General features: G+C 55.4%; 3 protein-coding genes across 4 annotated transcripts; 2 read left to right on the top strand and 1 right to left on the bottom strand.

Annotated features, from left to right (window-relative positions):
- Positions 1-2,601: 2,601 nt before the first annotated feature.
- PRCC (proline rich mitotic checkpoint control factor) lies at positions 2,602-11,277 on the top strand. The gene is made up of 7 exons (XM_041464833.1): positions 2,602-3,350; positions 5,757-5,804; positions 7,323-7,901; positions 8,794-8,889; positions 9,796-9,939; positions 10,241-10,306; positions 10,852-11,277. Exons 1-7 carry the CDS (start codon positions 2,901-2,903, stop codon positions 10,936-10,938), a joined length of 1,470 nt encoding a protein of 489 aa, XP_041320767.1. The 5' UTR covers positions 2,602-2,900; the 3' UTR covers positions 10,939-11,277.
- A 347-nt stretch (positions 11,278-11,624) lies between these two features.
- LOC121352148 (death-associated protein kinase 2-like) lies at positions 11,625-26,551 on the top strand. The gene is made up of 14 exons (XM_041464844.1): positions 11,625-12,456; positions 21,056-21,213; positions 22,435-22,499; positions 22,940-23,043; positions 23,578-23,799; positions 23,898-24,036; positions 24,173-24,302; positions 24,445-24,493; positions 24,620-24,646; positions 24,767-24,919; positions 25,590-25,635; positions 25,723-25,812; positions 25,935-26,000; positions 26,272-26,551. Exons 3-14 carry the CDS (start codon positions 22,437-22,439, stop codon positions 26,350-26,352), a joined length of 1,170 nt encoding a protein of 389 aa, XP_041320778.1. The 5' UTR covers positions 11,625-12,456; positions 21,056-21,213; positions 22,435-22,436; the 3' UTR covers positions 26,353-26,551.
- On the bottom strand, positions 12,402-17,365 carry SH2D2A (SH2 domain containing 2A). Of its 2 annotated transcripts, XM_041464843.1 has the most exons (7): positions 16,817-17,365; positions 16,508-16,683; positions 16,306-16,395; positions 15,697-15,865; positions 14,483-14,626; positions 13,804-14,376; positions 12,402-13,303 (listed from the first exon to the last, which is right to left on the bottom strand). In XM_041464843.1, exons 1-7 carry the CDS (start codon positions 16,958-16,960, stop codon positions 13,187-13,189), a joined length of 1,413 nt encoding a protein of 470 aa, XP_041320777.1. In that variant the 5' UTR covers positions 16,961-17,365; the 3' UTR covers positions 12,402-13,186. The 2 variants fall into 2 exon arrangements, with proteins under 2 accessions (XP_041320777.1, XP_041320776.1); XM_041464842.1 differs by lacking the exon at positions 12,402-13,303 and having other exon boundaries at positions 13,583-14,376.
- Positions 26,552-26,885: the final 334 nt, after the last annotated feature.

A 26,885-nucleotide genomic window follows, 5' to 3' on the forward strand; every position in this document is an offset into this window, starting at 1 on the left:
CAAGGGTTTGTGAAAAAAAAGCTGATTGCTTGGGTTTAAAATCTTAAAAGTTTAATAGTTATAAAATTGTCATGGATTGATTTTGGTGTAGTGTCAGTGTTTTTATGAAAGGTGGGTTTTTAAAATGGTTACTGTGAGATGTGACTTGGAAATAGAATAAAGCAGGTTTTAATTTGGGAATGGAGGGGGAAAAAATAACACTTTATTAATTTATATAGATATAAAAAGGAAAAAAAAAGAAAGAAAACACACATAATAATCTATAATGGAATATTTTTAAAACATTCTTCTCCCTACTTTTTTAATATTCAAGTTTTCTTTAGTATTCAATTTTCAGTCTAATTTTTTTTTTTTTTACACAAGTTCTTTCTAGTTTATTAGGACAGAGGAGTTGGTGTTTTTTTTTGTATTATGGGTTTCTCTAGGAAACATAGAATTTTTTGTGTTTTTATGTTGTATGTGGTAGTTGTTTGAAGAGAAATTTGTTATGGTGATTATTTTTTTTAATGTCTAGTGGTTTTACTACTGTCTATGGATTTCAACTATTTTTTAGGGTTTTTTTAAAGAATGTATTATTTAGTTTTAAGCAGACGGTCTTTTCTTACTATTTGGGATGCCTGTCCCCCCTATATTTATTTTCTTGGGGCTTGGGGTTCAGGATCAGAGAGGGTTAGGGTTAAATGGGTTAAAAACGATAAAAATGGTTATAAAAATAGTAATGAAATTAGAGTAATAAAAATTTGGACATTTAGCGTTCAGATAATATGAGACAATAAAAATAAAGAGTTACAGACAGTCCAGGTACCTTTTTCTGGGTAAAATAAGCCTGAAAAAGGAGACACATTAACTTTTAAAAGTTAATTGCATATTCATACATTTTGTACATGATGGATAAATTCTATTTAAACAAAGGAGTTTGTTTGGTCGGTGTTAACTTCTTCTTGTGAAAAATGCCAATAACTTGTTTTGAAAGTTTTAAAAGTTTAATAGTAATAAAATTGTTATAGTAATGAGATTACAGTAATAAAAATTTGGACAATTAGGGTTAGGATAATAGACAATAAAGAGTTAGGGACGGTTCAGGTATCTCTTTCTGGGTAAAATAAGCCCGAAAAAGGATCCACGTTAACAGATGATTAACTTTTAAAATAACAGTTTGTTGCATATTCATACATTTCGTACATAATGTATAAATTCTACTTAAACAAAGGATTTTGTTTGGTCAGTGTTAACTTCTTAATCTTGACGGTGTTTTTAGGGCTGAGCAAGGTAGGAAGAAGTTAGTTTTTTCTGATAAGGGAGCAATAAATTCTTTATTTTTTGAAAGATTTAGGTGTTTTGTGGCCGTTATTTTGGTGTGAGTACTTTTATTTTTCTCTTTAAAAAAGTATCTTACATAGCACAGTTTCTATGTTATAACTTAAAACTACATTTAACACACTACTTAAGGAAATGAATACAGCGCAATTTCGTAACATATGCAACATTTATTTTAATTTTTTGCGAAAAGCCAATCATAAAACACTCATTTTTCACATGGGGGGAAAACGGAACTGGTGTGCCCCAGCTCCTGGAATGCTCCTGGCGCTCCCCAAGGCCTCGGTGCCTATTTTTAAAGCTGTATTTTTAACACTGCTCAGCCCTGCAGAGCTGGCAGGGGCACGCTGGATTTCCCACCGCTCAGGGTTCAGGATACTCTCCTCATTTACCTGCATTTTGCTTTAATTACTTGTGCTGGTACCTCACAGCAGCTCTGCACTTCCCCGCTGTCTGGAACCCAAATTCCATACAGCGCAATTTCGTAACATATGCAACATTTATTTTAATTTTTTGCGAAAAGCCAATCATAAACCACTCATTTTTCACATGGGGGAAAACGGAACTGGTGTGCCCCAGCTCCTGGAATGCTCCTGGCGCTCCCCAAGGCCTCGGTGCCTATTTTTAAAGCTGTATTTTTAACACTGCTCAGCCCTGCAGAGCTGGCAGGGGCACGCTGGATTTCACACCACTCAGGGTTCAGGATACTCTCCTCATTTACATGCATTTTGCTTTAATTACTTGTGCTGGTACCTCACAGCAGCTCTGCACTTCCCCGCTGTCTGGAACCCAAATTCCAGCGCAGCTCGCCGCTTTATTAAGGCCAGAACGAGCCAGAAGGAGGCCAAAGGCGTCAAACCAAAAATCAGCGAAGCGCAGGGAGGACAAGCCGGCTCTCTGCCAGGCCTCCCGCGTTCCGGCCCGGCAGCTCCTGCTGGGGCTGGCAGCTCCGATCCTACCCCAAACCATGCCAGGAGGAGAGGATGGAAGGCAGGCAGAGCCCGCAGGCCCCGCTCGGTGTCACTGCACCGGGAACACGCCGGGAGCGGCGGTCGCAGCTCGGGGCTGTGTTTGGCAATGAATCGAGCGCTCTGGAGGGGTTGGGTTGGGTCCTTCTGCCTCCCTCATCTCCATCCTCATCCCCTCACCCGTCCCCAGCGGCCTTCCCGCATCCCCGCTGTGCCCGGGCCTTGTCCCGCTCCCTCCCCGGGGGTCCCGCCGCGTGGCACCGCAGACTACATTTCCCGTGGTGCCTCGCGGCGGGGCACACAGGGAGGCGGGCACGGCGATGCTCGCAGAGCACGCCGGGAGTTGTAGTCCTGCGCGGCTGCAGGGCGGGCAGCGGGGCGCTGCCGGCAGCCATTACCGGGAGCGCGGAGCCGCCGCCGTCGCCTTGCCTCGCTCCGCGGCCCCGCCGCCGCACGGGGAGGGGCCGCCATGGCGGCGTAGCCTCGCCCCCGCCCGCCCTTTCTTCCCCCGCTGCGGGCGCTGAAGGCGCGGCGGCGGTGCGGCCTAGCGCGGAGGGTGGATCCCCGGCCTCGCGTAGCGGCTGCTGCCCGCCAAGGGCCGCCCTCCCCGGGGCCATGTCCCTCGTGGCCTACGCCAGCAGCGAGGAGGACAGCGATGCCGAAGAGCCTGCGGGCGAAGAGGAGGAAGCCGCCGACTCTCCCCCAGCCGCAGCCGAGCAGCCCTCATCCCGGGGGCTTTTCGCCGCGCTGCCCCCGCCCAGAGCCCCCGCGGTGCCCCCGGCGTTCCTCATGGGCCCCCCGCCCACCCTGAGCGGCTTCGGCGGCGCCGCGCCGGGCCAGGCCGGGACCGAGAGCCCCTCGGAGCCGGCTGCCAGCGGGGACGGGGCCACAGAGTCCCCCCGGCCGAGGGGGCTCCTGCTGCCGCCCCCCAGGAACGCGGCCACCGCCGCCTCCCCCCTCAGCCCGCCCCCCGCTGCCTCCCCCGGGGCGGGTTTGGGCCTCCCCAAGCCAAAGAAGAGGACGGAGCCGGTGCGGATCGCGGCGCCCGAGCTGCACAAGGGGGATGTGAGTATGGAACAAACGCCCTGCTCGAGCCCTTCCCTTCTCGGGGGTGAAACTTCCTTCCCCCCGCGGGTCTCTCCCCTGCCGAGGTACCGGGAGCTATTGTTGTGTCATGCACGGGGAGATTTGTCCTGGCTGCCTGCCCTAATGCTAAAGCGCTTTGCAGAATTAAACTGATATAGAAACCTTATTTATAATCATAATGCAGCCAAACCCAGATTATCTGCACCCTTCTTATTCCTGGAGTTAACGAGTTGATGATGTGGAGCTGCAGGGCGTTGTAGCCCAAAACCATCTTTTGTTTCCTGTGCAGGTGATGGATTTTTCAGTCAGTTTATTGCTTATTTGTCTAAAGGCTTCAGGCGTCTTTCAAACTTTTAGGTGACGATTTCCCTCTAATTTGTGAGGGGTTTTTTTGTAATTGCTGTGCCTTGCAGGGCTTGTAAACCCAGACAGCGAGAGCAGGGAAAGACAGGTCCCTTTCTGTCTGGTTTTTAGTCGGGATGCCTGCTGATGAGGTTTCATCCTCTCCCCACTGCTCATTTCCCCTGGAACAGCACTGTCAGAGAATCATGGAGTGGTTTGGGTTGGAAAGGACCTTCATGCCCATCTTGCTCCACTCAAGAGCCACGGGCAGGGTCACTTTCCACTATCCCAGGTTACTCCAAGCCCTGTCCAGCCTGGCCTGGAACACTCCAGGGACCCAGGGGCATCCACAGCTTCTCTGTGCACCCTGTGCCAGGGCATCCCCACCTTCACAGAATAAATTTTTCCTAATATTTAAACCAGCACCTGGAGTCCTGGAGTGATTTGGGTTGAAAGAGACCCTTCAAACCCATCCTGTTCCACAGTGCCCACAGGCAGGGACACCTTCCACTAGACCAGGTTGCCCCAGCCTGGGCTGTTGCCATGTGGAGGTGATGGTCGTGTCACTGGTTTTGGTGTGACAGGGGTGCCTGTGGCTGTGGGAAGAGCTGAACTGGAAGCTTGGGGTCATTTCCATGGGGACAGATGGATTTATAAACAATGTCCATTTGTAGTGGCCTGGCAGCACTTTGGGGGAGCCCAGATGAAGTCAGTGCTGTGTCTGGGGGGGTGATATATGGGTCTCCTCGAGCCAGGTCTTAAAAGCTCCTGGAGATTTATATCACAGCCAAAATAGCTCAGCTACCTTAGAAGGCATGAAACCAGCAGGATGGCTTCTGTGGTGGTGTTGGAAAAGGCAAAAGCCAAAACTCTTTACAGAGAAAAGCCAAGCCAGGAGCAAGAGGTTCTTGCTCCTGCTAAAACACCTCACAAAAGTGATTAGTTCCTTTGTTCCCTTCTTTTTCTAGTAAACTGCTTAGGCAGGACTTTTTGGCTTCTGTCCAGTTGGCAAGCCTTAAATTTGAGGTGAATTCACCCCCTTTTTACCCAATTGAGGAGAGAAACTTCTGGGCTTTTTTCCTTTTTAAGACACAAAGGATAACCTGGTCACTCCATCAACAGGGTACACTTCCTACAGAGGGGGAGAAGACACAGGTCCCCCATCCCTTCCTGCTCCCAATAACCTTCCCAGTGTGGCAATTGCAGCCCCAGAGCTCTGGAGGTTCAGCCTTTGGGACAGAGGGATGAGGGATATCCCAGTCCCTCACAGGTGATTTTTGTTCACCTCCTTGCAGCAGTGCTGGGATTCCAGAGAGCTGGAATGAACAGGGATCTGTTCCTGCCTCACCCTTCTCTGTGTTCTGCTCTGTGGCCTCTGACCACACAATCTGCAGGTTCTCAATGTTGAGCAAATTAATTTGGAAGGGACAAAAAGTACCTTGAACTGGAGCTGGTGGGAGCAGTTCCCACCTGGGATTCCTGGAGGTCCCTTGGCCTGTGGCTGATGTCCTCAGTTGTTCCCTGTTTCTCCTTAAAATCCCTGCCATGGCTGCAGTTCATCCCCTGGAGATGCTCCAGGGCAGCTGCAGTGTCTCCTCTCTCCCGAACCAACACATGGCTTTACAGTCACTCCCAGCTCTCTTTATTTATGCACTTTCCTTGTCTTTCCCTGGTTTATGATTTGGAGGCAAACTGGCACAAGCCCTCAATCCCTGTTGCCTCTTCAAGTTCTCTGAGGAGCCATGAAATTGTAAATATATCTTATTAACAAGTTTTAACAATTAACAAGTAAACAAGTTTTAACCAGGTATTTAGCAATTTCAGCATTATTGGGAACAATTCTCTGTATCCCTGCAGTGAACTTTACATCCTTTGTGTGATTTGTGCTTCCCCTCCAGTAACTCTGTTGTTGTCTGTCCCTGACCTGTTGCTGTGCTCCTGCAGTTCTTCCCTCCCTTTGGGTTTATTTTCCTGGGATTTATTAACATAATTTTTTTTAGTTTGGTGTCTCAAGTTGTGCTGAGCTCTGGTTTTCTCTCTCAGTCAGATTCAGAGGAAGATGAACCAGCAAAGAAAAGAAATACTCTTCAGGTAAATAACAAGGGCACTTGGTTAAACAATTTTCATGGGGAAAAGTGTTTGACTCCTGGGCTTTCACTTGTGTAAATCATCCACTCTGATCACCTGGTGGCTTTAGGGATATTCCTAAAATCCCATGGGTTTTCAAATCCTTTTTATTGTCCCCCACTAATAAAACATTGAAATAAATAAATTTTTTGCCCCCAGGAATAAAACATAAAAATAGTGCCCTACCTTTTACATCTTTCCTAAATCTTTCTGATTTTAAGAATTCCCACACTTGCTTTAGGGCACTTTCACCGATTTAAATCTTGGCTAAGGAGGCATTAATTTGGGAATTGGGCAGATATTTGCAAGTACCACACCTTCCTTCAAAATCCTCTTGGGTTTTTATGCAGTGCAGAGTGGCCAAGTGGTGAGAAACCCAGGGAAAGTGTTAGAACTGGGGGGATAATTGTCAGGAAGTCATGAAAAGTGAATAATCTCCCTCTTTTCTTTCTGGGATCCATTTGTCCACTCTGATCACCTTGTGGCTTTAGGGATGTTCCTGAAGTCCTGTGGGTTTTCAAGTCCTTTCTTTTGGGCAATTTCACCAATTTAAGTCTTGGTGAAAGAGGCATTAATTTGGGAATTGGGCAGATCCTTGCAACATTCACATATCCCTTCAAAACCCCCTGGCTTTTTATGCAGTGCAGAGTGGCCAAGTGGTGAGAAACCCAGGGGAAGTGTTAGAACTGGGGGGATAATTGGGAGGAAGTCATGAAAAGTGAATAATCTCCCTCTTTTCTTTTGTGATCCATTTGTCCTGTGTGGACATCACCAGAAGTGTTAGAACTGGGGGGATAATTGGCAGGAAGTCATGAAAAGTGAATAATCTCCCTCTTTTCTTTCTGTGATCCATTTGTCCTGCGTGGAAATCACCAGAAGTGTTAGAACTGGGGGGATAATTGTGAGGAAGTCATGAAAAGTGAATAATCTCCCTCTTTTCTTTCTGTGATCCATTTGTCCTGCGTGGAAATCACCAGAAGTGTTAGAACTGGGGGGATAATTGTGAGGAAGTCATGAAAAGTGAATAATCTCCCTCTTTTCTTTCTGTGATCCATTTGTCCTGCGTGGAAATCACCAGAAGTGTTAGAACTGGGGGGATAATTGTGAGGAAGTCATGAAAAGTGAATAATCTCCCTCTTTTCTTTCTGTGATCCATTTGTCCTGCGTGGAAATCACCAGAAGTGTTAGAACTGGGGGGATAATTGTGAGGAAGTCATGAAAAGTGAATAATCTCCCTCTTTTCTTTCTGTGATCCATTTGTCCTGCGTGGAAATCACCAGAAGTGTTAGAACTGGGGGGATAATTGTGAGGAAGTCATGAAAAGTGAATAATCTCCCTCTTTTCTTTCTGTGATCCATTTGTCCTGCGTGGAAATCACCAGAAGTGTTAGAACTGGGGGGATAATTGTGAGGAAGTCATGAAAAGTGAATAATCTCCCTCTTTTCTTTCTGTGATCCATTTGTCCTGCGTGGAAATCACCAGGGACGCAGCGAAGGCTCCGGCTTGTCCGCTTTGCTTCCTGAGCCCAAAAACATGACAGTGAAAGAGACCAATCGCTTACTCCTGCCCTACTCCTTCTCGAGGAAAGCAGGAGAAAACTCCTCTGACTCCAAGCCTGCCAAGACCCCGAGCTCTTCCTCCAAATCCAAACCCGTTCCCAAGCCGGCCGTGCCCACAACTCCGTCCCCGTCGGCCATCAAAGCCGCGGCCAAGAGCGCGGCGCTGCAGGTAACCAAGCAGATCACCCAGGAGGAGGAGGACAGCGACGAGGAGGTGCAGCCAGAGAACTACTTCTCCTTGTCCGACAGGAGCGAGCCCAGCGCCGTGGGCACCGAGCCCTACCTGTACCCGGGCACGGCGGGGTCGGAGGACCCTCCTCCCGGGACGGAGCCGGAGCCGCAGTTCCAGGACGCGGCCGCTAACGCCCCTCTGGAGTTCAAGACAGGCGTGGGCTCCAGTGGAGTTCAGCACAGCTGGGCACCCAAAGCTGGGGAGGACTACAGCAGCCAGCCCTATGGGCAGTTCCCCCCCGCCTACGGCGAGCCTGGGGGCTACTACCAGGTGGGTTTGCTGGCCAGGGGTAGGGAGGGGCTCTGAGCAGGTGCTTGAGTGAGTGGCTGGAGTTGGTGACTGGCTGCTGCTGGGAGTGCAGCCTGTGTGAGGTGCCTGGGACACAGGGCAGGAAATCCAGCCTGTGTGAGATACATGGGATGTGGGACAGGGGCTACTACCAGGTGGGTTTGCTGGCCAGGGGTAGGGAGGGGTTCTGAGCAGGTGCTTGAGTGAGTGGCTCGAGTTGGTGACTGGCTGCTGCTGGGAGTGCAGCCTGTGTGAGGTGCCTGGGCATTCCCTCACACAGGGAATGCAGCCTGTGTGAGATATCTGGGGTATGGGGCAGGTAATCCAGCCTGTGTGAGATACCTGGGCATGGAATCCAGCCTTTGTGAGGTGCCTGGGACACAGAGAAGGGAATCCAGCCTTTATTAGATACCTGGGACACAGGGCAGGGAATGCAGCCTGTGTGAGATACCTGGGACATGGGGCAGGGAATGCACCCCAAGCTATCTAGCACAAGGAACCACAGCACTGGGCACAAGAGGATTCCTACAGCTTGACAGCTGCAGATGTTCTTTGCTGGACAGAAGTTGTTCCAAGCACTGTCCAACCTGGCATTGACCACGTCAAGGGATGAGGCAGCCACAGCTTCTCTGGGCGCCTGTGCCAGGGCCTCACCCCCCTCACAGGGAGCAATTCCTTCCCAATATCCCATCTAACCCTGCTCTTGGTCAGTGGGAAGCCATTCCCCTGTCCTATCACTCCAGACCCTTGTGAGAAGCCCCTCAGAGCGTTTGTTGGTTTGTCCCTCTGATGGAATCAGCCCACAGGGCACTCTGTGTCTCGGTGCCACTGCAGGATTGCTCTCATGCCAAACTGGTTTCCTTTTCCTTGCCAGGATTACTACAGCAGTGGGTACTACCCCGAGGTGGAACCAGCCCAGGCCTCGCCCCAGGAGACCAGCACCGACTCCTCCTTCATCGACGACGAAGCGGTTGGCACTTGATTGTCTGTCCCCCTGTGGAATTTGGCTTTGAGCTCTGCCAGAACACAGGAGCCTCTTGGCAGCCACACTCCTACCCCCCAGCACAGCCTGGGTTTCCAGGGGTTTGGGCTGGGTGGTTCTTCTGTGGGGCCTCGTGCTGTGCTGTGGGCTCCTGCTCCAGCTGGGTCTGCAGGCCTGATAAGTGAGTGGCTATTCACAGAATAGAATCAATTGTTGAGCTTGGAAAAGGCCTCCAAGACCATCAGCCTGCACTGCCAAGGCCACCACTAAACCATGTCCCCAAGTGCCACATCCATGTGGCTTTTAAATCCTTCTGGGGGTGGGGACTTCACCACTGCAGCCTCTGCCAGGGCTGGACAACCCTCTGGGTGTAGGAATTTTCCCTATATCCAACCTCATCTTCCCCTGACACAACTTGAAGCCATTTTCTCTTGTCCTGTCCCTGTTCCCTGGGAGCAGAGCTCACTGGCTGTCCCCTCCTGGCAGGGAGTTGTGCAGAGCCAGAAGGTCCTCCTGAACTTCCTTTTCTCCAGGCTGAGCCCCCTCAGCCTTCCCTGGTGCTCCAGCCCCTTCCCCAGCTTTGTTTGCTTCTCTGGACATGCTCCAGCTCCTCAATCTCTTTCTTGTCATGAGGGGCCCCAAAGTGACCCTAGGATTGAAGGTGTCTCAGCAGTGCCAGCACAGGGGATGAGCACTGCCTGCAAGCAGCAGTAAATGCTATTTTATACACAAGAAAATGAAATTATAACCTTCATGCTAAGTAGTTTTAGATACTCTCATGTACAGCACGCTGAAATTCTCCAAACGATCAAAACCCCAGCTGGAAAACTGTTTGCTGTGCCTTGTGTCAGGTCAGTGCTGGGTGTAATTGCAACTCTTCTGTTCTTCCTTCAGTTCAAACGTCTGCAGGGCAAGAGGAATCGTGGCAGGGAAGAGATCAACTTTGTGGACATCAAAGGTGACGACCAGCTGAGCGGGGCCCAGCAGTGGCTGACCAAATCCCTGACAGAGGAGAAGACCATGAAGTCATTCAGCAAGGTGGGTGGAGGCTGAGGGCTGTGGCTGGAGCCTCTCCTCTCTCAGTACCCATCTGGATCTGTGTTGGGTGCTGGGCAGTCACCAGGGAGGGTAAATAATGACATGGGAGAGATCAGTAGAGTTCCTCAGAACACACATGTGGCTGGGGAGGGCCAGCCAGGAAGTGCTTCAGCCAAAGGAATCTGCAGTTTAATAGGGAACAAATGCTGCTTGGGGTGGCTGTGTGCAGGCCCTTGTCTTGGTTTGCTGTCCAGGGAAGCACCACTGCAGGCTGAACACTTCATCTCTTTCTGCTTTCCAGAAAAAAGGAGATCAGCCCACAGGACAGCAGAGGAGAAAACACCAGATCACATACCTGATCCATCAGGTGAGTGGTCTCTCTGTGGTGTGTGAGCTGAGCCAGGCAGAACTGCAGGGCAACACAAGGCTGGGGTGCTGGAGCTGGGGACCAGGGGAAGCCCCTGAGCCCTGGTGAGAGCCAGTGGGGCCAGAGGTGACTCCTGGCCCTGAGGGAGTCCCAGTCCTGAGCTTTCAGCTTTGCTTTGCCCTTCCTGCATGTTCTGAGGGCCTGGGATCCTGTCCTGGATTCTGCCCGGGGTTGGCTGCTGAGCCCGTCCCCACGAGAAGCTGCTTTTCAGCATGAATGAAATGCCTGTGCATCTCAATTAATCCAGGCCTCTGTCAGGATGATTGTGCAAACCCCTGTCCCCACGAGAAGCTGCTTTTCAGCATGAATGAAATGCCTGTGCATCCCAATTAATGCAGGCCTCTGTCAGGATGATTGTGCAAACCCCTGTAACGAGGCTTCTGGCTGAAGGGCTCCCTAATCCACATGAGCGGGGCCAGAGGAGGCAGGAATGCTGCTGAGTCACTGAAACACAGAGAGTAACAGCATCCTCTCCATCTCTGCAGGCCAAGGAGAGGGAGCTGGAACTGAAAAATACATGGTCTGAAAACAAGCTGAGCAGAAGGCAGACTCAAGCCAAGTACGGATTCTGACACATCTGTCCTGCTCTTTGGCTGGCGTCCCGGGTGACCTGCTGTGTCCGGTGTCTGCTGGCCTCCTGGAGATCAGCCAGGCCCCAGGATGGGGCTGGGAGGACACTGCACTCCCTGGCCTGGCAGGAAGAAGGGTCATTGCAAGCAGGTCCTGAAACTCCACCTGTAATCCTTCCCCTCCCTCCTTGTAAACGATAACGTGGGAGGTTCCCGTCAGCCAAGGACGGTCCCGAGGCACCGCGGGGAACGTGCTGGGTGTGAGGCTGCAGCTCCTGTCCTGAGGGAACAGGCTGTGCCTCCTGACCCTTCAGCAGAGGCTCAATAAACTCCCAGTTCCCACTTTGCTCCTCTCTTGGACTTGCTGTGCATTGAGAGTGTCATTTTCCTTTCTAAAACACGGTGAGTTCCAAGAGCAAGCCTGGCTTTGGAATTTTTATTTTGGTCCTTACCTTTAAGATGTCCTCACAGCTGTTTCCTCGTGTCTGGACTGCTCCAGCATTCCTCTCATGTCAATAATTTTGAATAATTTTGATATCCTGATTTTTAATTGTGTGTTTTTGCTCTGGGCTCCAGAGGCTGAGCCGTGCAGAGGGGACACTCCCGTGCAGGTCAGAGCCTGTGCCAGGGGAAGCACCACACGTGGAGGGGAGCTTCTCCTGCCTGGCACACTCAGGGCTTTGGGTTACCCTGAGCCATGTGTGCATGTATATTGTCCTTCCTTTTTCCTCCTCTTTCCTTCTCCCCCGACCCAAGGCTCCTGTCCTGCCCCAGGCTGTTCTCAGACTCATCCAAGTGAGTATCCCAGAGTCCCACGTGTGGCTGGCTGGGACTGAGCTCTGCAGTTTCCTCTGGGCAGACACAGAGGAGAGCTGCCAACTGTAATTTTTTTTTCCAGCTTGTTTATATCAATTCTGTTTCAATTAAGTGTTGACTTTACCCTCCTGGCTGGGAAGAGGAGACTGCCCAGCCCTAATTTCTTCAAATCAAACCTTTTTTTTTTTATTTAAGGAATTCTGTCAAGGTGATGTGACTGCAAATCCTGTGCAGCTCTGCTGGCCCAATCCATGGATCCAAATCTATGGCATCACTTTGTTGTTCACCAAAGCATGTGATGCTGAAGGGAGCAGAGAGCTGGCCTGGTTATTTAACTTATATTCCCACCAATCTGGATTTTATTTGGCTCAAATGGCCAATATTTGTTATTCTGGTAAGAAGAACTCCCAAGAGGTGGTTTTTCTCCCATGTTACCTCTTAAAAACAGGCAAACCCCCATGACTGAAGTCTTTTCTTAAAACATTTTAAACTAATCTCATTTTTAGTTTAGCTCCCTGTATGTTTAGTACTTTGCAGAGCCTGTTTTGAGTATTTGAATGATCAGAATAAAGTTACTGTTGAGTAATTTATTCATATCTTGTATGTACAGTGAAATCCTCCCAGAAGAGATTTGCTGAAGGAATATACTTCTAAATGAACCCACCCAGCCCTGTTTCCATCCCAAGGGGTCAGATCCTCATCCAGGTACCCTCTTGGCTGGGGAGTTTGCAGTGTGGGGGTGGAACTCCCAGGTTCCCCTTTCCATTTCTCATTGGGGTAATGCCTTGGCTTTAGCACCAAGGGAAGTTCCAAGGGCTTGTGTTCCACTTTCAGCCCTCTAAGAGCAACAAAATTCATGTTTGTGAAAGGTCAGAAGTGAATTTTCCCAGAGATAAAAACAGCTACAGTTCTCCAACCCTCCTTTTCCCTCCAAGCCAGGGCTTTGGCCATCCTGGCTCCCTGCTCCTGTTGGGCTGGGAGCACCACTGACACTGCCCAGCTCCACTGTGGCTCACCAGGGTTTGTGCCCCACGGGACAGCCCTGGGACAGTGGTGTCCTCCAAAATTTTGTGGCTGAGGAAGCAGGCAGGGCTTGGAGTGTTGGCTGCAGGCTGGGGAGGTTCAGTGTAGCATCACTCCAGTTTCTGGCCATTTTAATATCCATCTGCATGCACCAACTGTGCCAAACTCATCCCTGGTTTTCCTGTAACAGCTTTTCTCCCTCATTTTATTAACAGAAGTCTCTTGGAATGTGTTCATGGGTGAGGTGAGGCTCCCCCCTGTGTTGTCCAACAGGGCTGGGAAGCTGGAAGAGCTCCCCATGGAGCAGATTGGCATCACCAGCTGGGTCCAACAGCAGCCTTGGAGCTCTCCTCCCAGGGCCAGGGGCTTCCTGCAGTGAGCTGGGGGCTGAGGTCCCTCCTGCCTGGGAGGCTCAGGGGCAGTCCCCAGGCAGCTGCTCGTACACATTCTCAGCCGTGGGCTGCTGCTCCCTGGGTGTGCTCCTGCTGTACACGGGGTCATCCAGCTCCAGCTCAGGCTTCAGAACAACCTGGGAATTCCCGGGGACAGGGTGGATTTGAGAGCCAGGAAACAGCACAAGGGTGGTCTTGCACCCTCCCAGCCCTTGGCTTTGGGACAGGGACCCAGATTTTGTAAGGACCTGGAGTGACAGGAAAAGGGGGAATGGCTTCCCACTGCCAGAGATAGATGGGATATTGGGAAGGAATTCTTCCCACTGCCAGAGGGATAGCTGGGATATTGGGAAGGAATTCTTCCCTGTGAGGGTGACGAGGGCCTGGCACAGAGAAGCTGTAGTTGCCCCTTCCCTGGAAGTGTTCCAGGCCAGGTTGGACAGGGCTTGGAGCATCATGGAACGTGTCCCTGCCCCTGGCAGGGGGTGGAATAGGATTGGCTTCTTTCTACCCCAAACCATTCCAACTTCCTTGTGCTCCTGGTGTGGAGCAAACCCCCATCCCTCAGCCTCCAGGAGCCTTCACTCGTGTTGGGGCTGAGCTCTAGAGCCACGACCTGCCTTGGGGACCCACCCACCTGTGTGCCTGAGCTGGGAGCTCCTCTGTCCTTCCTGTCCGTGCTGGGAGCCGCCGAGAGCTGCCTCCTCCTGCAGTCCTGGCTGGAAACGCTGCGCAGGAGCCGGCGGTGGGGCCGGCCTTTGGGGGGCAGCGTGGAGAAGGCATTTTGGGGGGCTGTGGGGAGCCGGGCAGGCACATCCTGCCGGGCCAGTGCCACCTCGGAGTAGACGTTCTCCTCGGGGCTGGCACGGGAGCTCCAACCGCGGGCCATGGCATAGAAGGGGATGGGCTCCGCGGGGATGGGTCCCTCGGGGCTGGGGGGTCCCCCGGGGATGTGTCCCCCGGGGGTGGGCTCCTGGGGCTCGCAGTGTCTTGAGGGGCTGGGGTCCGTCTCCTCGCGGAGCTCGGGGTAGATGTGGAAACACATGAGCTGCTGGTACTTGGCCTCGGGGGGCTCGGGGCGGGCGGATTCTTTGTGCACCTGGGCATAGGGGACCTCGGGGGCTGCCGCGCTGCCGGAGGGGCTGGGCAGCCCCCGAGCCGCGCCCCGGGAGCTGCTCTTGGCAGGGAGCGACGGTGGCACCCCGGGAGCCTGCGGGAGAGATGGGACAGGGCAGGGCTGAGGGCTGGGGGTGTCACTGCATCCCCCGCCTCCCGTCCTGTGCTTGGGAATTTCCTCCATCCCCCTGCCCCGTTACCTCTCTGGCGGAGCCGCCCTCGGCTCTGGGGCACTCCAGGGACACGGGGCTGAACTCCGGGAGCTTGGCCGGTGCTTGGCTCGGTGGGGAATGTGCAGCAGCACCGCCAGCCGGGGGCTGTGCCCGCCCTCGGGGCTCCTCTTTCTGCGGGGAGAGCAGGGACATGTCGGGATGGGTGTCACTGTGATATTTTATGAAAATCCCTTTGCTAGGATTTTTTCTCCTGAGAAGCTGAGAAGCCTCAGAGGAAACGAAAAACAATAATTATCTGCTGCTGTGGAATGCAACAGGTGCATCTTTGATTGATCCATGTGAGTTGTTTTTACTTGATGCCCAACCAGCTGTGTCAAGGCTCTGAGAATCACGGGTTTTTATTATTCATTCCTTTCTAGCTTTCTGTCTGTATAATTTCTCTATTTTTTTTTAGTATAGCTAATATAATATAGTATAATATAATATAATATAATATAATATAATATAATATAATATAATATAATTTTTTTAGTATAGCTAATATAATATAATATAATATAATATAATATAATATAATATAATATAATATAATAAGAAATGAGCCTTCTGAAACATGGAGTCAAGATTCTCATCTCTTCCCTTGTCCTGGGGAGCACAAGGACAGGATGGGTGCGTGGCCAGGGCACACCCAGCTGGGTGCTGGCTCCTTGCTCCTGCCTAGCCAGGGTGGCTTCCAGCCCTGGCTTTTGTGATGCTTGGATTTCCCTTGGCTGTATTCCCCAGCCTGGGAAAATCCTCCGATTTTGCAGGAAGGGGGTTTTTGCCATCCCCCTTGGCTGCGGGGGCTTTCAGGGGCTCTCGGGGATTCTTGGGGGCTCTCAGGGGTTCTCAGGAGTTCTTGAGGGTTCTTGGGGCTGTCAGGGGTTCTTGGGGGCTCTCGGGCTCCCAGGGATTCTTGGGGGCTCTCAGGGGTTCTCAGGAGTTCTTGAGGGTTCTTGGGGCTGTCAGGGGTTCTTGGGGGCTCTCAGGGGCTCCCAGGGATTTTTGGGGCCTCTCAGGGGCTCTCAGGGATTCCTGGGGGTTCTCGGGGGTTCTTGGGGGCTCTCAGGGGCTCTTGGAGGCTGACAGGGATTTCTAGGGGCTCTTGGGGGCTCTCGGGGGCTCTCAGGGGCTTTCAGGGATTTTTGGGGTCTCTCAGGGTCCCTCGGGGTCTCTCAGGGTCTCTCAGGGCCGGGGCTCACCCGGCAGGGCAGGGGCACGGTGAGGAACTCGCGGTACGGTGTGACCGGGGCGGTGCCGTGGTGCCGCAGCAGCTCGGCCAGCTCGGCGTGGGCGCTGCTCTCGCCCAGGATCACGTAGCGCCCGTCCGGCAGCTGGTCCAGGACAAAGTGCCGGCAGCGATCCCTGCCCCTGGCGGGAGATGGCACGGCATGGCACAGCATGACATGGCATGACACGGGCACGGCATGGCACAGCATGGCATGGGCACGGCATGGCATGGCATGGCATGGGCACAGCATGGCACGGCACAGCATGGCATGGCATGGGCACAGCATGGCATCACATAGCATGGCATGGCATAGCATGGCAAGGCATGGGCACGGCACAGCACGGCATGGCATGGCATGGGCACAGCATGGCATGGCACAGCATGGCACAACATGGCATGGCATGGCATAGCATGGCATGGCACGGCATGGCACAGCACAGCACGGCATGGCACAGTATGGCATGGCACAGCACAGCACGGCATGGCACGGCATGGGCACGGCATGGCACGGCACGGGCACAGCGGCCGGGAGGGGGCTGAGCTCGGCCCCTCCCTGGCACAGGCTGCAGGTTTGCCTCACCTGTAGGACAGCACGAAGCCCACGGTGCTCTCGCTGAAGCGCACCAGGAAACAGCCCAGGGGCTGATCCTGCAGCAGCTGCTCGGCCTCCCTGCGGGAAGGGACACTGAGCCTCATCCCCTCCGTGTGATCCAGCTCCCTGTTCGGGAGCCCTGGGGAGGGGACACACTGGCCCTGTCCCCCCCCGGCCTCCCCTCGCTCACCTGCGGCTGATGAAGCCATGGAACCACGAGGGGAGCTCCCCCTCGGGCCCCAACCTCTGCGCTTGTGTCTGCTCAAACCAGAGCCTGGTGCGGGCACGCAGGGCCACCCGCTCCGGCCACGGCTCCCCCTCGGGCAGGGACTGGGCTGCTGGGGGTGGCCAGAAGCCTGGAGGGACCTGGAGGGAAGGGGACAGCAGGTGAGGACACACCAAGGACGTTCTGCTCCCCGTGCAGCCCATGAGGACACGGCCCCTGAGCACTGGGAGGGTGAGCTGGGCTCGTGTCCACCCTGGTGTCCCCATGTCCTACCCTGCCATGCCTGCTGTGACATCCTGGCGGCTGCTCTGCCCCCTGGGGCTGGCTGGGGGTGCTGGTGGGTGCTGGCTTGGCTCTGGCTGTGCTGTCCTCGGCGAGGGGCTTGAAGGTGATGAAGAGGGGACGGTCGTCATCCATGGAGTGCCCTGTCCCAGGGAGTGGGGAGGAAAAGGCTCAGGGCACGGGGGGCTCCTTTGGGAAGAGCACTGGGGAGTTTGGGGGCTCCAAGACACCCCCACAGGCCCTGCTCTCACCATCACCTTCACCTTGTGCTCCCCAAGCTCAGGCTCTGCACCCTGATCCTCGCCAGCCCATGTGATGGGGAGGGACAGAGACCTTGGGAGCCCAGAGGAGAAGGGGGGACAGTGATGTAGGTGGGGAGGAGCTGAGGACAGAGCATGTGAATCCTCCAGCCCCTCTGAAGTCCTCAGTGTGTCGGCTCAGCCCTGGCTAGGGGAGGGAGAGGCTGAGCAGCTCCTGAGGGACCTTGAGCTTGACCCTGAGCTGCCAACACCCAGCAAAACAACGTTAATCCCCAGCAGATGCTTGAGGGGGTGGAAGATGCTGGGGCTGCTTGGATCTGGGAGGCAAAGCTGAGTCAGAGGAGTGGGTCGAGGCTTGTCTGAGAGCAAGGGGATCCAGCCACCTTGTCAGAGAGCAAGGGGACCCAGCAAAGGTTCCCCCAGCTCCACCTTTAACCCACGGCAGAGCCCAGCCTGGCCCTGCACCCCTGCAGGCAGGGGAAGGTGTTGACAAAGAGAAACAAAACATCCAAACTGCAGTAATCCAGCTCGGGGAGTGCTGGGAAGGAGAATTGGGGTCAGGTCCTGCCCAGGTCAGGTCCTGGCCAGGCTGCTGGGGACAATGCCACTGTCCCCAGCTCGCTGTGCATCCCCCAGCTGGGTGGGGGTGCTGGGCAGGGGTGGTGGGCTCAGCCCTGCTCCCCCATCCCAACATTTTGGCTTGTGGGGCAGCTCCCTGTGGGGGATTTGCTCCCTGGGGCAGGATGTGCCTCTGAAACCTGCACTCCTGAGGGGTGGGAACGAGTCAGATCAGTCCTGAAACAGGCTGAAAGTTTTGCTCTGCGAGACATTTCCGGCTCAACTTCCCCCTTTGGAGAGGGTAAGATCTGGCTGGAAGGGCTGGTGTGGGCAGGGGACCCCAATCCCCCTCTTTTCACCCCATTATCCTGCCCTTTGTCCTGCCTTGGGCAGGGGGACATCCCTGCACCTCCCATCCTGCAGGAGTTCACTCCTTGGCCTCGCTGCAAACCCAACCCCAGCCCCCAGCTCCAGCCCCCAGCCCAGCTCCTACCTCTGCTCGGTGTCCCTGGGTGGGTGTGCAGGGCAGGGGACAGGCAGGGACAGGCAGGGGACAGGCAGGGACGGGCAGGGTGAGGCAGCCCCGCTGCCCTGCCGTACTCTGCCTCTCTGGCAGCCACAGGCAGGAAGCAGCGACCAAAGCTGCAAGAACCTTCATGTGATGGGGAAACGTCACAGGAAGGTGGCATGGTGGCCCTGGGGTGACAGCCAGGTGACGCTGGCAGCCTCGGGACAGGCTGGGCTGTGGCAAGGAGGGGACTGTGGCCGCCTGGCCAGCAGCACATGCGAGCCTGCAAAGGTGTCATTGTCCCTGCTGTCTGCATCCTGGCACCTGCCACTGCTGGGGACAGGGACAGCAGAGCTCGGAGGGGACAGCAGAGGGGACAGCAGAGCTGAGGGGGGACAGCAGAGGGGACAGCAGAACAGGGAGCGGACAGCAGAGGGGACAGCAGAGCAGGGTGGGGACAGCAGAGCTCGGAGGGGACAGCAGAGCTCAGAGGGGACAGCAGAGCAGGGAGGGGACAGCAGGCTCGGCAGGCCCAGGCTCACACCGTGAGCCCAGATTCAATCCTGGCACGGTGCAATCCAGCACCATCCCCTTCCTCAGACTCTGGATGCCAGAGCTGGGCCGTGCTGGGCCTTTCTGGGCCGTGCTGGGCCGCTCTGGGCTGTGCTGGGCCATTCTGGGCTGCTCTGGGCCGCTCTGGGCTGTGCTGGGCCGCTCTGGGCTGTGCTGGGCCATTCTGGGCCGCTCTGGGCCGCTCTGGGCTGTGCTGGGCCGCTCTGGGCTGTGCTGGGCCATTCTGGGCTGCTCTGGGCCGCTCTGGGCTGTGCTGGGCCATGCTGGGCCGTTCTGGACTGTGCTGGGCTGTTCTGGACTGTGCTGGGCTGCTCTGGGCCGTTCTGTGCCGTGCTGGGCCATTCTGGGCCATTCTGGGCCGTGCTGTGCCGTGCTGGGCCGTGCTGTGCCGTTCTGTGCCGTTCTGTGCCGTTCTGGGCCGTTCTGGGCCGTGCTGTGCCGTGCTGTGCCGTGCTGTGCCGTTCTGTGCCGTTCTGGGCCGTTCTGGGCCGTTCTGGGCTGTTCTGGGCTGTGCTGGGCCGTTCTGGGCCGTGCTGTGCCGTGCTGGGCCGTGCTGTGCCGTTCTGTGCCGTTCTGTGCCGTTCTGGGCCGTTCTGGGCCGTTCTGGGCCGTTCTGGGCTGTTCTGGGCTGTGCTGGGCCGTTCTGGGCTGTGCTGGGCCGTTCTGTGCCGTGCTGGGCCGTTCTGGGCCATTCTGGGCCATTCTGGGCCGTTCTGGGCCGTTCTGTGCCGTGCTGGGCCGTTCTGGGCTGTGTTGGGCCATTCTGGGCTGTTCTGGAGGCATCAGCAGCCGAGCTGCCAACGCCGTGGCTGTGGCACGTGTCCTCTGTCACTCTCACCCCGGGCGGTGCCAGGCTCCAGCTGGACACGGGGTGAGGGCAGTGCCAGCCCCGCTGCATCCATGGATTGGGAATTAGGGCAAGGATTCGGGCAGGGCCTGGCTCAGCCATCCACCGGGACAGGCTGGCTGTGTGTTGACTTTGGGGGTGTGTGGTTGGTTGGGGGTTTTTGTATAAATTACACACGGGATGGGACTGTTGAGGAGTGTGTTTTGAGCAGGTTTATTTTTTAGCATTAATCTTATTACATGGTTATGATCTTGGGGAGATGTCAGTAGCTTACATTTTTGGTAGTAGACAAAGAACTCAATGTTACAACTCACTTTAAAAGTTTTTTGACCAATCACACAAAGCAAAAGCATATTGACAGTAATTCTGTCTAATCACCATAAGCACACGCTTATGTTAAAACAATGCTTTCTTATTTCAAATACAATCCCTGTTTGTAAGCCTTAAGATGCAATGCACAAGGCTCTATTATTAAATTATTAATTTGTATCTATTATTTATTTATTTATTATTAATTTTTAAAAATTTATTATTATTAAATTATTATTCATTAAGTTTATAACTTCCTAATATCTCGCTAGATATACTTTTCTGTAGCTCAGGGAGTTTTCTATCCAAGCATTAATACACAGACCATTGTTCTATTTGTCCTTACTTCCTACTTCTTATATAATTTTTTCACTGACAATTTTTATAGCAACTGCTTAGCTCAAATCACAGTTCTGCTGTTTCTGAGGCCTGCTTTTTGCAGCTTTCTCTGATTTTAAGGATTCCCACAGGTGAGCCGTGTGGTGCCCCCCAGCAGCCCCAGCTCCCCCCACCTAAAGAAAGCTGTCCCTCTGTTAAAAATAGGTTAGAAACTGTTGTAAAATAGTTGATAATTGTTAAGCATGTGCTGTCAGTTTGGTTATTATATTGTAAAAGGGTAGTTATAAGAAGTTATACACCTAAGTAAAGTGCACCACCCCCAAGCGAAATGAGCCAGCCTGGACAGAACTGTAAGGGCCAATCAAGCGCCTTAAACCTTCATGGAAATGAAGGATCCCAACAAAAAGCAATCCAAAGGGACAAAAAATGGGATGAAAAGGGGCTTCTGACCCACTGAAGTTGTGCAGTTCCACCTGGAACATCACTGCTGAAAGGAAACCCCAGTGCCAGCGCTGCAGCATCCTCGACAGGAATGCTCCTGCTCAGCCCACAGGCCCCCTTGCTTTAGGCCTTTCTTTTTTATAATAAATGCTGGAACCACTTTAGTCCGGGAGCTTGCTGTCGTTTTTATCACCTCCCCAAAACCTTCAGGGCCTCCCACGTTTCCCGTGGCGGTGTCCGCCAGGCTTCCTGTTTGCGATGCTCACCGGCACGGGGAAAGGCGCTGAGAGGGGACATCGTCCACCCGCGGCTCATCCCGGCTGCTCCTCAAGCAGCCGAGGCTGGAACCACCAGGAATCGCTCCTAAAAAGCCTTTTTTTGGCTCCTCTGCACAGCTGGGGGTGCTCTCAAGAGCCCGCGGGAGGAGGAACGCGAAGAGATCTTCTTGTCCTGAGCCGCTGTGGCCGGATCCTGGCGCAGCTCCCGGGAATGCTGCAGCTGTGAGGAAGATCCTGGCACTGCCAGGGCTGCTGGAGGAAGGCTGGAGCTGGAGGTGAGGGGTCCCAGCTCCCCGTCACGCAGCAGGTTGGGGGCTGTCCTGGCTGGGGGGGTTTTGGGGTCCAGTGGGGTTTTTGGGAGTTGGGTGCTGAGATGGGAGCTCATTTTTGGGCAGCCTGTGCTGAGGCCAGGCTGGTGTTCCTGGTGGGACAGGACAGGGAAAGGAAAAGGAAAAGGAAAAGGAAAGGAAAGGAAAGGAAAGAAAAGGAAAGGAAAGGAAAGGAAAGAAAAGGAAAGGAAAGGAAAGGAGAAAAGGAGAAAAGGAGAAAAGGAGAAAAGGAGAAAAGGAGAAGAAAAGGAAAGGCACGGTGGGACAGGAAATTCTGTCCCCACAGCCCCCGTGGCTCCAGCTCTGCACAGGAGCTCAGCGGTTTCCACCAGTGCCTTTAGCCACCCGTGCCTCAGTTTCCCTCCTTTCAAAAGCAGCACAATGCCAGGGTGTGTCTGGCAAGGCACGGGAGAATCAGCTGCTTGTGTCCACCCCCAGGGGACAAACAGACACACTGTCCCCCCACGGACACGTCACATGGCCGGGGATGTTGGCCTGGCTTCAGCTGCAGCCGCCCCCGGGCACGTACCCGCCCGGGATGGGCCAGCTCTGCCGTGCCAGGGGCCGTGCCAGGGGGCAGGGGACAGGCAGAGGGGACAGGGAGTGTCCCTGTACGGGCTGGCAGGCTGGGGAGTGAGGAAGAAACACTGCTGATGTGGAGGAAGGCTTGGGGAGGGTAAGGGGGCACAGCTGGGCTGGGAGAGGCTGGAGGGGAACTGGGCTTGGGGACCACTGAGTGTCCTTCAGGGCTTGGGGACCTCCAAGTGTCCTTTAGGGCATGGGGATCACTGACTGTCATTTCTATATATGTAAAAATAATATTTATGATATAAATAATAATATATTATATATAGTAATATATTTGCATTTATATATAATATTTATATATTATATATATATCTGCCCTCACACATTTCTCCTCTCCTCTCCTCTCCTCTCCTCTCCTCTCCTCTCCCCAAAACTTCCCTTCCCAAACTGACTCTGCACAATCCATTTTTTCCCTCCCTAACTCTGTTACCCCACGGCACTGCCACCATCACCCTGGGTCCATCCCAGAGCGGTGGCACCGGCTCTCCTGGGCTCTTCTGGTCCCCCAGAAGCCACCCCTGCCCCCCCCCTGCCAGGACCTGCAGAGCCAGTGTCCCCCTGACCCTTTTTGTCTTGCAGGGATGGCCGAGAGCGGCCAGGGCCCGGCTGAGGGGGGGCTGAGGGGTGCCTCTGGCAGCACCCAGGTGAGCCACAGCTCTGGGGGGTGTGGGGGCACTGCCAGGGGGCTGGGGGTGGCTGGGCAGGGCTCTCATGGCTGAGCTCACAGTGCTTTCGTCTGCTATTAATCCGATTTCTTTAAAAAACCGCAAGTGTTGTGTTTTCTCTGCATTTTGCACCCCTAGCACACTGAGGGAGAGGGAGGCTGCTGTGACCCCCCCCTCTTCCTGCTCCTGCCCCATTTCCAAGCCCCCTGAGCAGCTCCTGCAGGTCCTTCTCAAGGGGTGGAAGCCCCCAAGTTTCCACCTGCTGAAGAATTCGGTGTAAACTGGAAGAAATGGGCAGGGCCTGAGCTCTGACACAGCACTGGGAATTCCCCTTGGAGGGTCCTGGGGGGTCCCTGCACTCCCAGGTGGGGGCACAGCCCTGGGCAGGGACTGAGCCAGGTCTTGGTCCTGCCCCACAGGAGGTGGCTGAGCCCAGGGAGGATGAGGGGAGCCAGGTCCTGGAAGCCACCCCGAGCCTGGGCAGCGTGGAGGACACGTATGAGCTGCTGGAGAGGCTGGGCAGGTGAGGGGGATCTGGGCAGGTGAGGGGGTCTGGGCAGGTGAGGGGGGAGCTGGGCAGGTGAGGGGGTCTGGGCAGGTGAACAGGACCCACCACTGCTGAGCAGTTTCAGGCAGGTGAACACAGAGCAGGCAGAAATCCAGGCAGGTGAGCAGGGATCTGGGCAGGTGAGCAGGAATCCACGCAGGTAAGGAAGAATCTGGGCAGGTGAGGGGGATCTGGGCAGGTGAGGGGGATCTGGGCAGGTGAGTGGGACCCAGGCAGGTGAGGGGGATCCAGGCAGGTGAATGGGATCTGGGCAGGTGAGTGGGATGAGGGCAGGTGAGTGGGATGAGGGCTGGTGAGTGGCACCCAGGCAGGTGAGCAGGACCCACCACAGGTGAGCAGGTCGCAGGCAGGTGAACACAGGGATCCAGGCAGGTGAACACAGGCAGGGATCCCAGCTCCAGCGGAGCCCCAGAGCTGCCCAGGGATTTCTGGGGTGTTCCCCCAGCCCGGGGTCAGCCCAGCCGTGCCCCAGCCCAGCTCTTGCTGCAGCGGCCACTTCGGCGTGGTGAGGCTCTGCCGCCAGCGCAGCACCGGCGCCTTCTACGCCGCCAAATTTGTGAAGATGCGGCGGGGCCGGGGCGGCCGCCCGGGCGCGGAGCGGGCTCAGGTGGAACGGGAAGTCTCCATCCTCCGCCAGCTCCGCCACCCCAACATCATCCAGCTCCACGAGCTCTTCGCCAGCACGGCCGAGGTGGTGCTCGTCCTGGAGCTGTGAGTGGGGACCCGGTGGGTGGGGGTGCGGGGGGGACACCCCCTTTTTGTGCCACGTGTTGGAGGTGGCCGAGCTCCGCTGTCCCCACCCTGCGCAGGATCCGTGGTGGGGAGCTCTTTGACTTCATTGCGGAGAAGGAGATGCTGTCGGAGGAGGAGGCCATCGAGTTCCTGGGGCAGATCCTGTGCGGGGTGGAATATCTGCACGCTCGCCTCATCGCTCACTTCGACCTCAAGGTGCCCATGGGGACCCTCCATCCTCACTCCCTGAGGATCCAAGGAGTGCCAGAGCCCTGCTCCCACTCTTCTCAGCTTCCCAAGGTGCTGCTGTGACCCCCATCACCCCTCAGTCACCTCAGCCCTGTCCCCACAGCCCGAGAACATCATGCTGCAGGAGAAAGATGTCCCCAAGCCCTGGATCAAGATCATTGACTTTGGGCTGGCCCAGCAGCTGGAGGATGGCATCACCTACAAGAGCCTCTGTGGGACCCCCCAGTACATTGGTATGGGGCTGGCACATCCCTGGGGGTCCCTGCCCTGCTGGGCTGCTCAGCCAGGGCTGGGGATGGGACCCCCAGGCTTGCAGGCGTGCTCCTGTCCCCCTGTCCCCCTGATATCCCGCCCTGGCTCTGTGTTTGCCCCCAGCTCCTGAAGTGATCAATTATGAGCCGCTGAGCCCTGCGACCGACATGTGGTGAGGAGTCAGGACCTGGGGGGGCACAACAGGCTGAGCTGGTGGGTGGGTGGGACCCCCCTGGGTGCCACAGGACATGGGGGGCCCCAGGGAGGGCAGCACGTGACCCCCACCTCTGCATTTCAGGAGCATCGGAGTCATCACCTACATTCTGTGAGTGTGGGGCAATGCTCTCTGTGGCTGGGGGAAACTGAGGCACAGGGATGCTGTGGGTGCTGGGGTGGCCGAGCCGGTGCTGTCCTGGCACTCAGTAGCTCTGTTGTGTCCCCACAGGCTCAGTGGCCTGTCCCCCTTCCAGGGTGAGACGGACGCTGAGACCCTCTCCAACGTTGTGGCTGGTGCCTACGAGTTTGAGGAGCGCTGCTTCAGCCAGACCTCCGAGATGGCCAAGGACTTCATCCGCCAGCTGCTGGTGAAGGAGCCAGAGTGAGGCCCCATCCCCATCCCTTCCGTCTCCTTCCCATCTCTGCCCCCACCTCCACCTTCAACATCCAAATCCCATCTTCATCATCCCCATCCCTATCTCCATCTCATCCTGGTCCCAACCTCATCTTCATCCCCATCCCCACCTCCATCATCCCCATCTCTCTTTCTATTTGCATCCTATTGCTGTCCCCATCCCCATCCCTATCTCCATCCCATCCCATCCCATCCGCATTCCCATCTCCATCTCCGTCTCCATCCATAACCCATCCCTATCTCCATCCCATCTCTATTTCCACCTTCATCTCATCCACATCTCCATCCCCACCATCTCCACCTCCATCTGGTTCCCTTCTCTGTCCCCACCAGCACCATCCTGACCCTAACACAAACCCTAACCCTAACCCTGACCCTGACCCTGAGCCCAACCCTGACCCTGACCCTCACCCTGACCTTAACCCTGACCCTGAGCCTAACCCTGAGCCTAACCCTGACCCTGACCCTGACCCTGACCCTCACCCTGACCCTAACCCTAACCCTGACTCTCACCCTGACCCTAAGCCTGACCCTCACCCTCACCCTGACCCTCACCCTGATCCTGGCCACCTCCCCATCCCCGGGTGGGCGTGTGGGGCCGGGACCCCCGACCCCAACGCCTCCCTTTGTGCCGCAGGCGCCGCATGAGCGCGGCCGAGTGCCTGGTCCACCCCTGGATCAAGGTGAGAGGCACAGGCAGGGCCTGCCAGACCCTGGCAGCGGGATGGGGACATGGTGCCAGTGCCGGTGCCATGTCCTTGCCCCCGCAGCCCCTGAGCAGGAAGCAGGCGCTGAGCCGGAGCCGTTCCTCCATCAACATGAGAAACTTCCGCAAGTTCAATGCCCGGAGGAAGTGGAAGGTGACCGGCTGTGGGGTCCCAGCAGCCCTGAGTCCCCTGGGGAGCCCCCACTGTGGTGAGGGGGGGGTAGAGCTGGGGAGAGACCCCCACCTCTGACCCCCTCCCTTCCTGTCCCCCTGTAGCTCTCCTACAACACCGTGTCCGCCTGCAACCGGCTGTGCCGCACGAGGAGGGAGGATGAGGAGCTGGTGAGCCCCCAGATCCCACCCAGCATGGGCTGGGGAGGGGGGAGAAGTGATTTGGGGGGGTCTCTCAGTTTGTCTCTATGGCAGTACCCTCTGTGCTGCAGACCCCCTGTTTTGGGCATCCCCCCTATTGCTGGGATGGGGCGAGGGAAGTGTGGTGGGGGTCTTGGCCAGCGATGGGGGCATCGAGTAGGGCGGGGTGCTGTGCAGTGAGGGGTACCCTCTCCTCTGGGGGAAGTCCTGTCGCTGCCCTGCAGCCCCCCTGTGCCCCCAGCGCTGCTGTGCGAGTGACCAAGAGGAGGAGAGAAGCCCCCACACCGCTCTGCTGTGCCGGCAGAGAAGCAGCTCCTCCTGAGCTCCTCCCAAAAAAGACAGAACCTCTGCGAGAGGAGCCTTGGGGGTCCCCCCATGACCCCATCCAAGGGGCAGGGGCACTGTCCAGCCCCAGAGCTCCTAGTTCTGTGGTGTTGGAGGGTCACTGGGGCATCAGCACCCCGGTCCTGCCCCCAGGGCTGGGACCCTCCTCCCTGATTTGTCCTAATGAGAAAAATAAATGTCACCTCCTCCTCCTCCTCTATCCTCTTCTCCTGCTTCTCCTTCCCCTTGAGGGTGGCTCGTCACAGCCAGGCAGGTGCTGAGTGCCCGCAGCTTCCTCCCTCACTGCAGGGCTGCTGTTCTGTGGGGACCCCAAAGCCGTGGGCTCCTGGCACCCCAGATTCACCCTACGAGGCAGAGTCACCCTTACGTTGTCCCTTCTGTGCTGTTCCATGGGTTGCTGGCTGCTTTCCTGAAGTCCCCCCTCCAGAGACACCTGGAACCTCCTGCTCTGGCCGGGGAAACTGAGGCAAGAGGCAGTTCTTCCTTCCCACCCACTGCGGCGCAGGGGGG

The sequence above is a fragment of the Pyrgilauda ruficollis genome, unplaced genomic scaffold, assembly GCF_017590135.1.
Source record: "Pyrgilauda ruficollis isolate IOZ18807 unplaced genomic scaffold, ASM1759013v1 scaffold185, whole genome shotgun sequence".
In the NCBI taxonomy this organism is placed as follows: domain Eukaryota; kingdom Metazoa; phylum Chordata; class Aves; order Passeriformes; family Passeridae; genus Pyrgilauda; species Pyrgilauda ruficollis.

Coding starts and splice junctions, on each gene's coding strand:
- PRCC (XM_041464833.1), top strand. CDS start 2,901: ATGTCCCTCGTGGCCTACGCCAGCAGCGAGGAGGACAGCGATGCCGAA. Junction 5,805..7,322: donor AGAAAAGAAATACTCTTCAG/GTAAATAACAAG, acceptor GGAAATCACCAG/GGACGCAGCGAAGGCTCCGG. Junction 10,307..10,851: donor TCACATACCTGATCCATCAG/GTGAGTGGTCTC, acceptor CCATCTCTGCAG/GCCAAGGAGAGGGAGCTGGA.
- SH2D2A (XM_041464842.1), bottom strand. CDS start 16,960: ATGGATGACGACCGTCCCCTCTTCATCACCTTCAAGCCCCTCGCCGAG. Junction 16,396..16,507: donor CATGGCTTCATCAGCCGCAG/GTGAGCGAGGGG, acceptor CCCTTCCCGCAG/GGAGGCCGAGCAGCTGCTGC. Junction 14,377..14,482: donor AGGGCGGCTCCGCCAGAGAG/GTAACGGGGCAG, acceptor TCTCTCCCGCAG/GCTCCCGGGGTGCCACCGTC.
- LOC121352148 (XM_041464844.1), top strand. CDS start 22,437: ATGGCCGAGAGCGGCCAGGGCCCGGCTGAGGGGGGGCTGAGGGGTGCC. Junction 24,303..24,444: donor TGGGACCCCCCAGTACATTG/GTATGGGGCTGG, acceptor GTTTGCCCCCAG/CTCCTGAAGTGATCAATTAT. Junction 25,636..25,722: donor TGGTCCACCCCTGGATCAAG/GTGAGAGGCACA, acceptor TTGCCCCCGCAG/CCCCTGAGCAGGAAGCAGGC.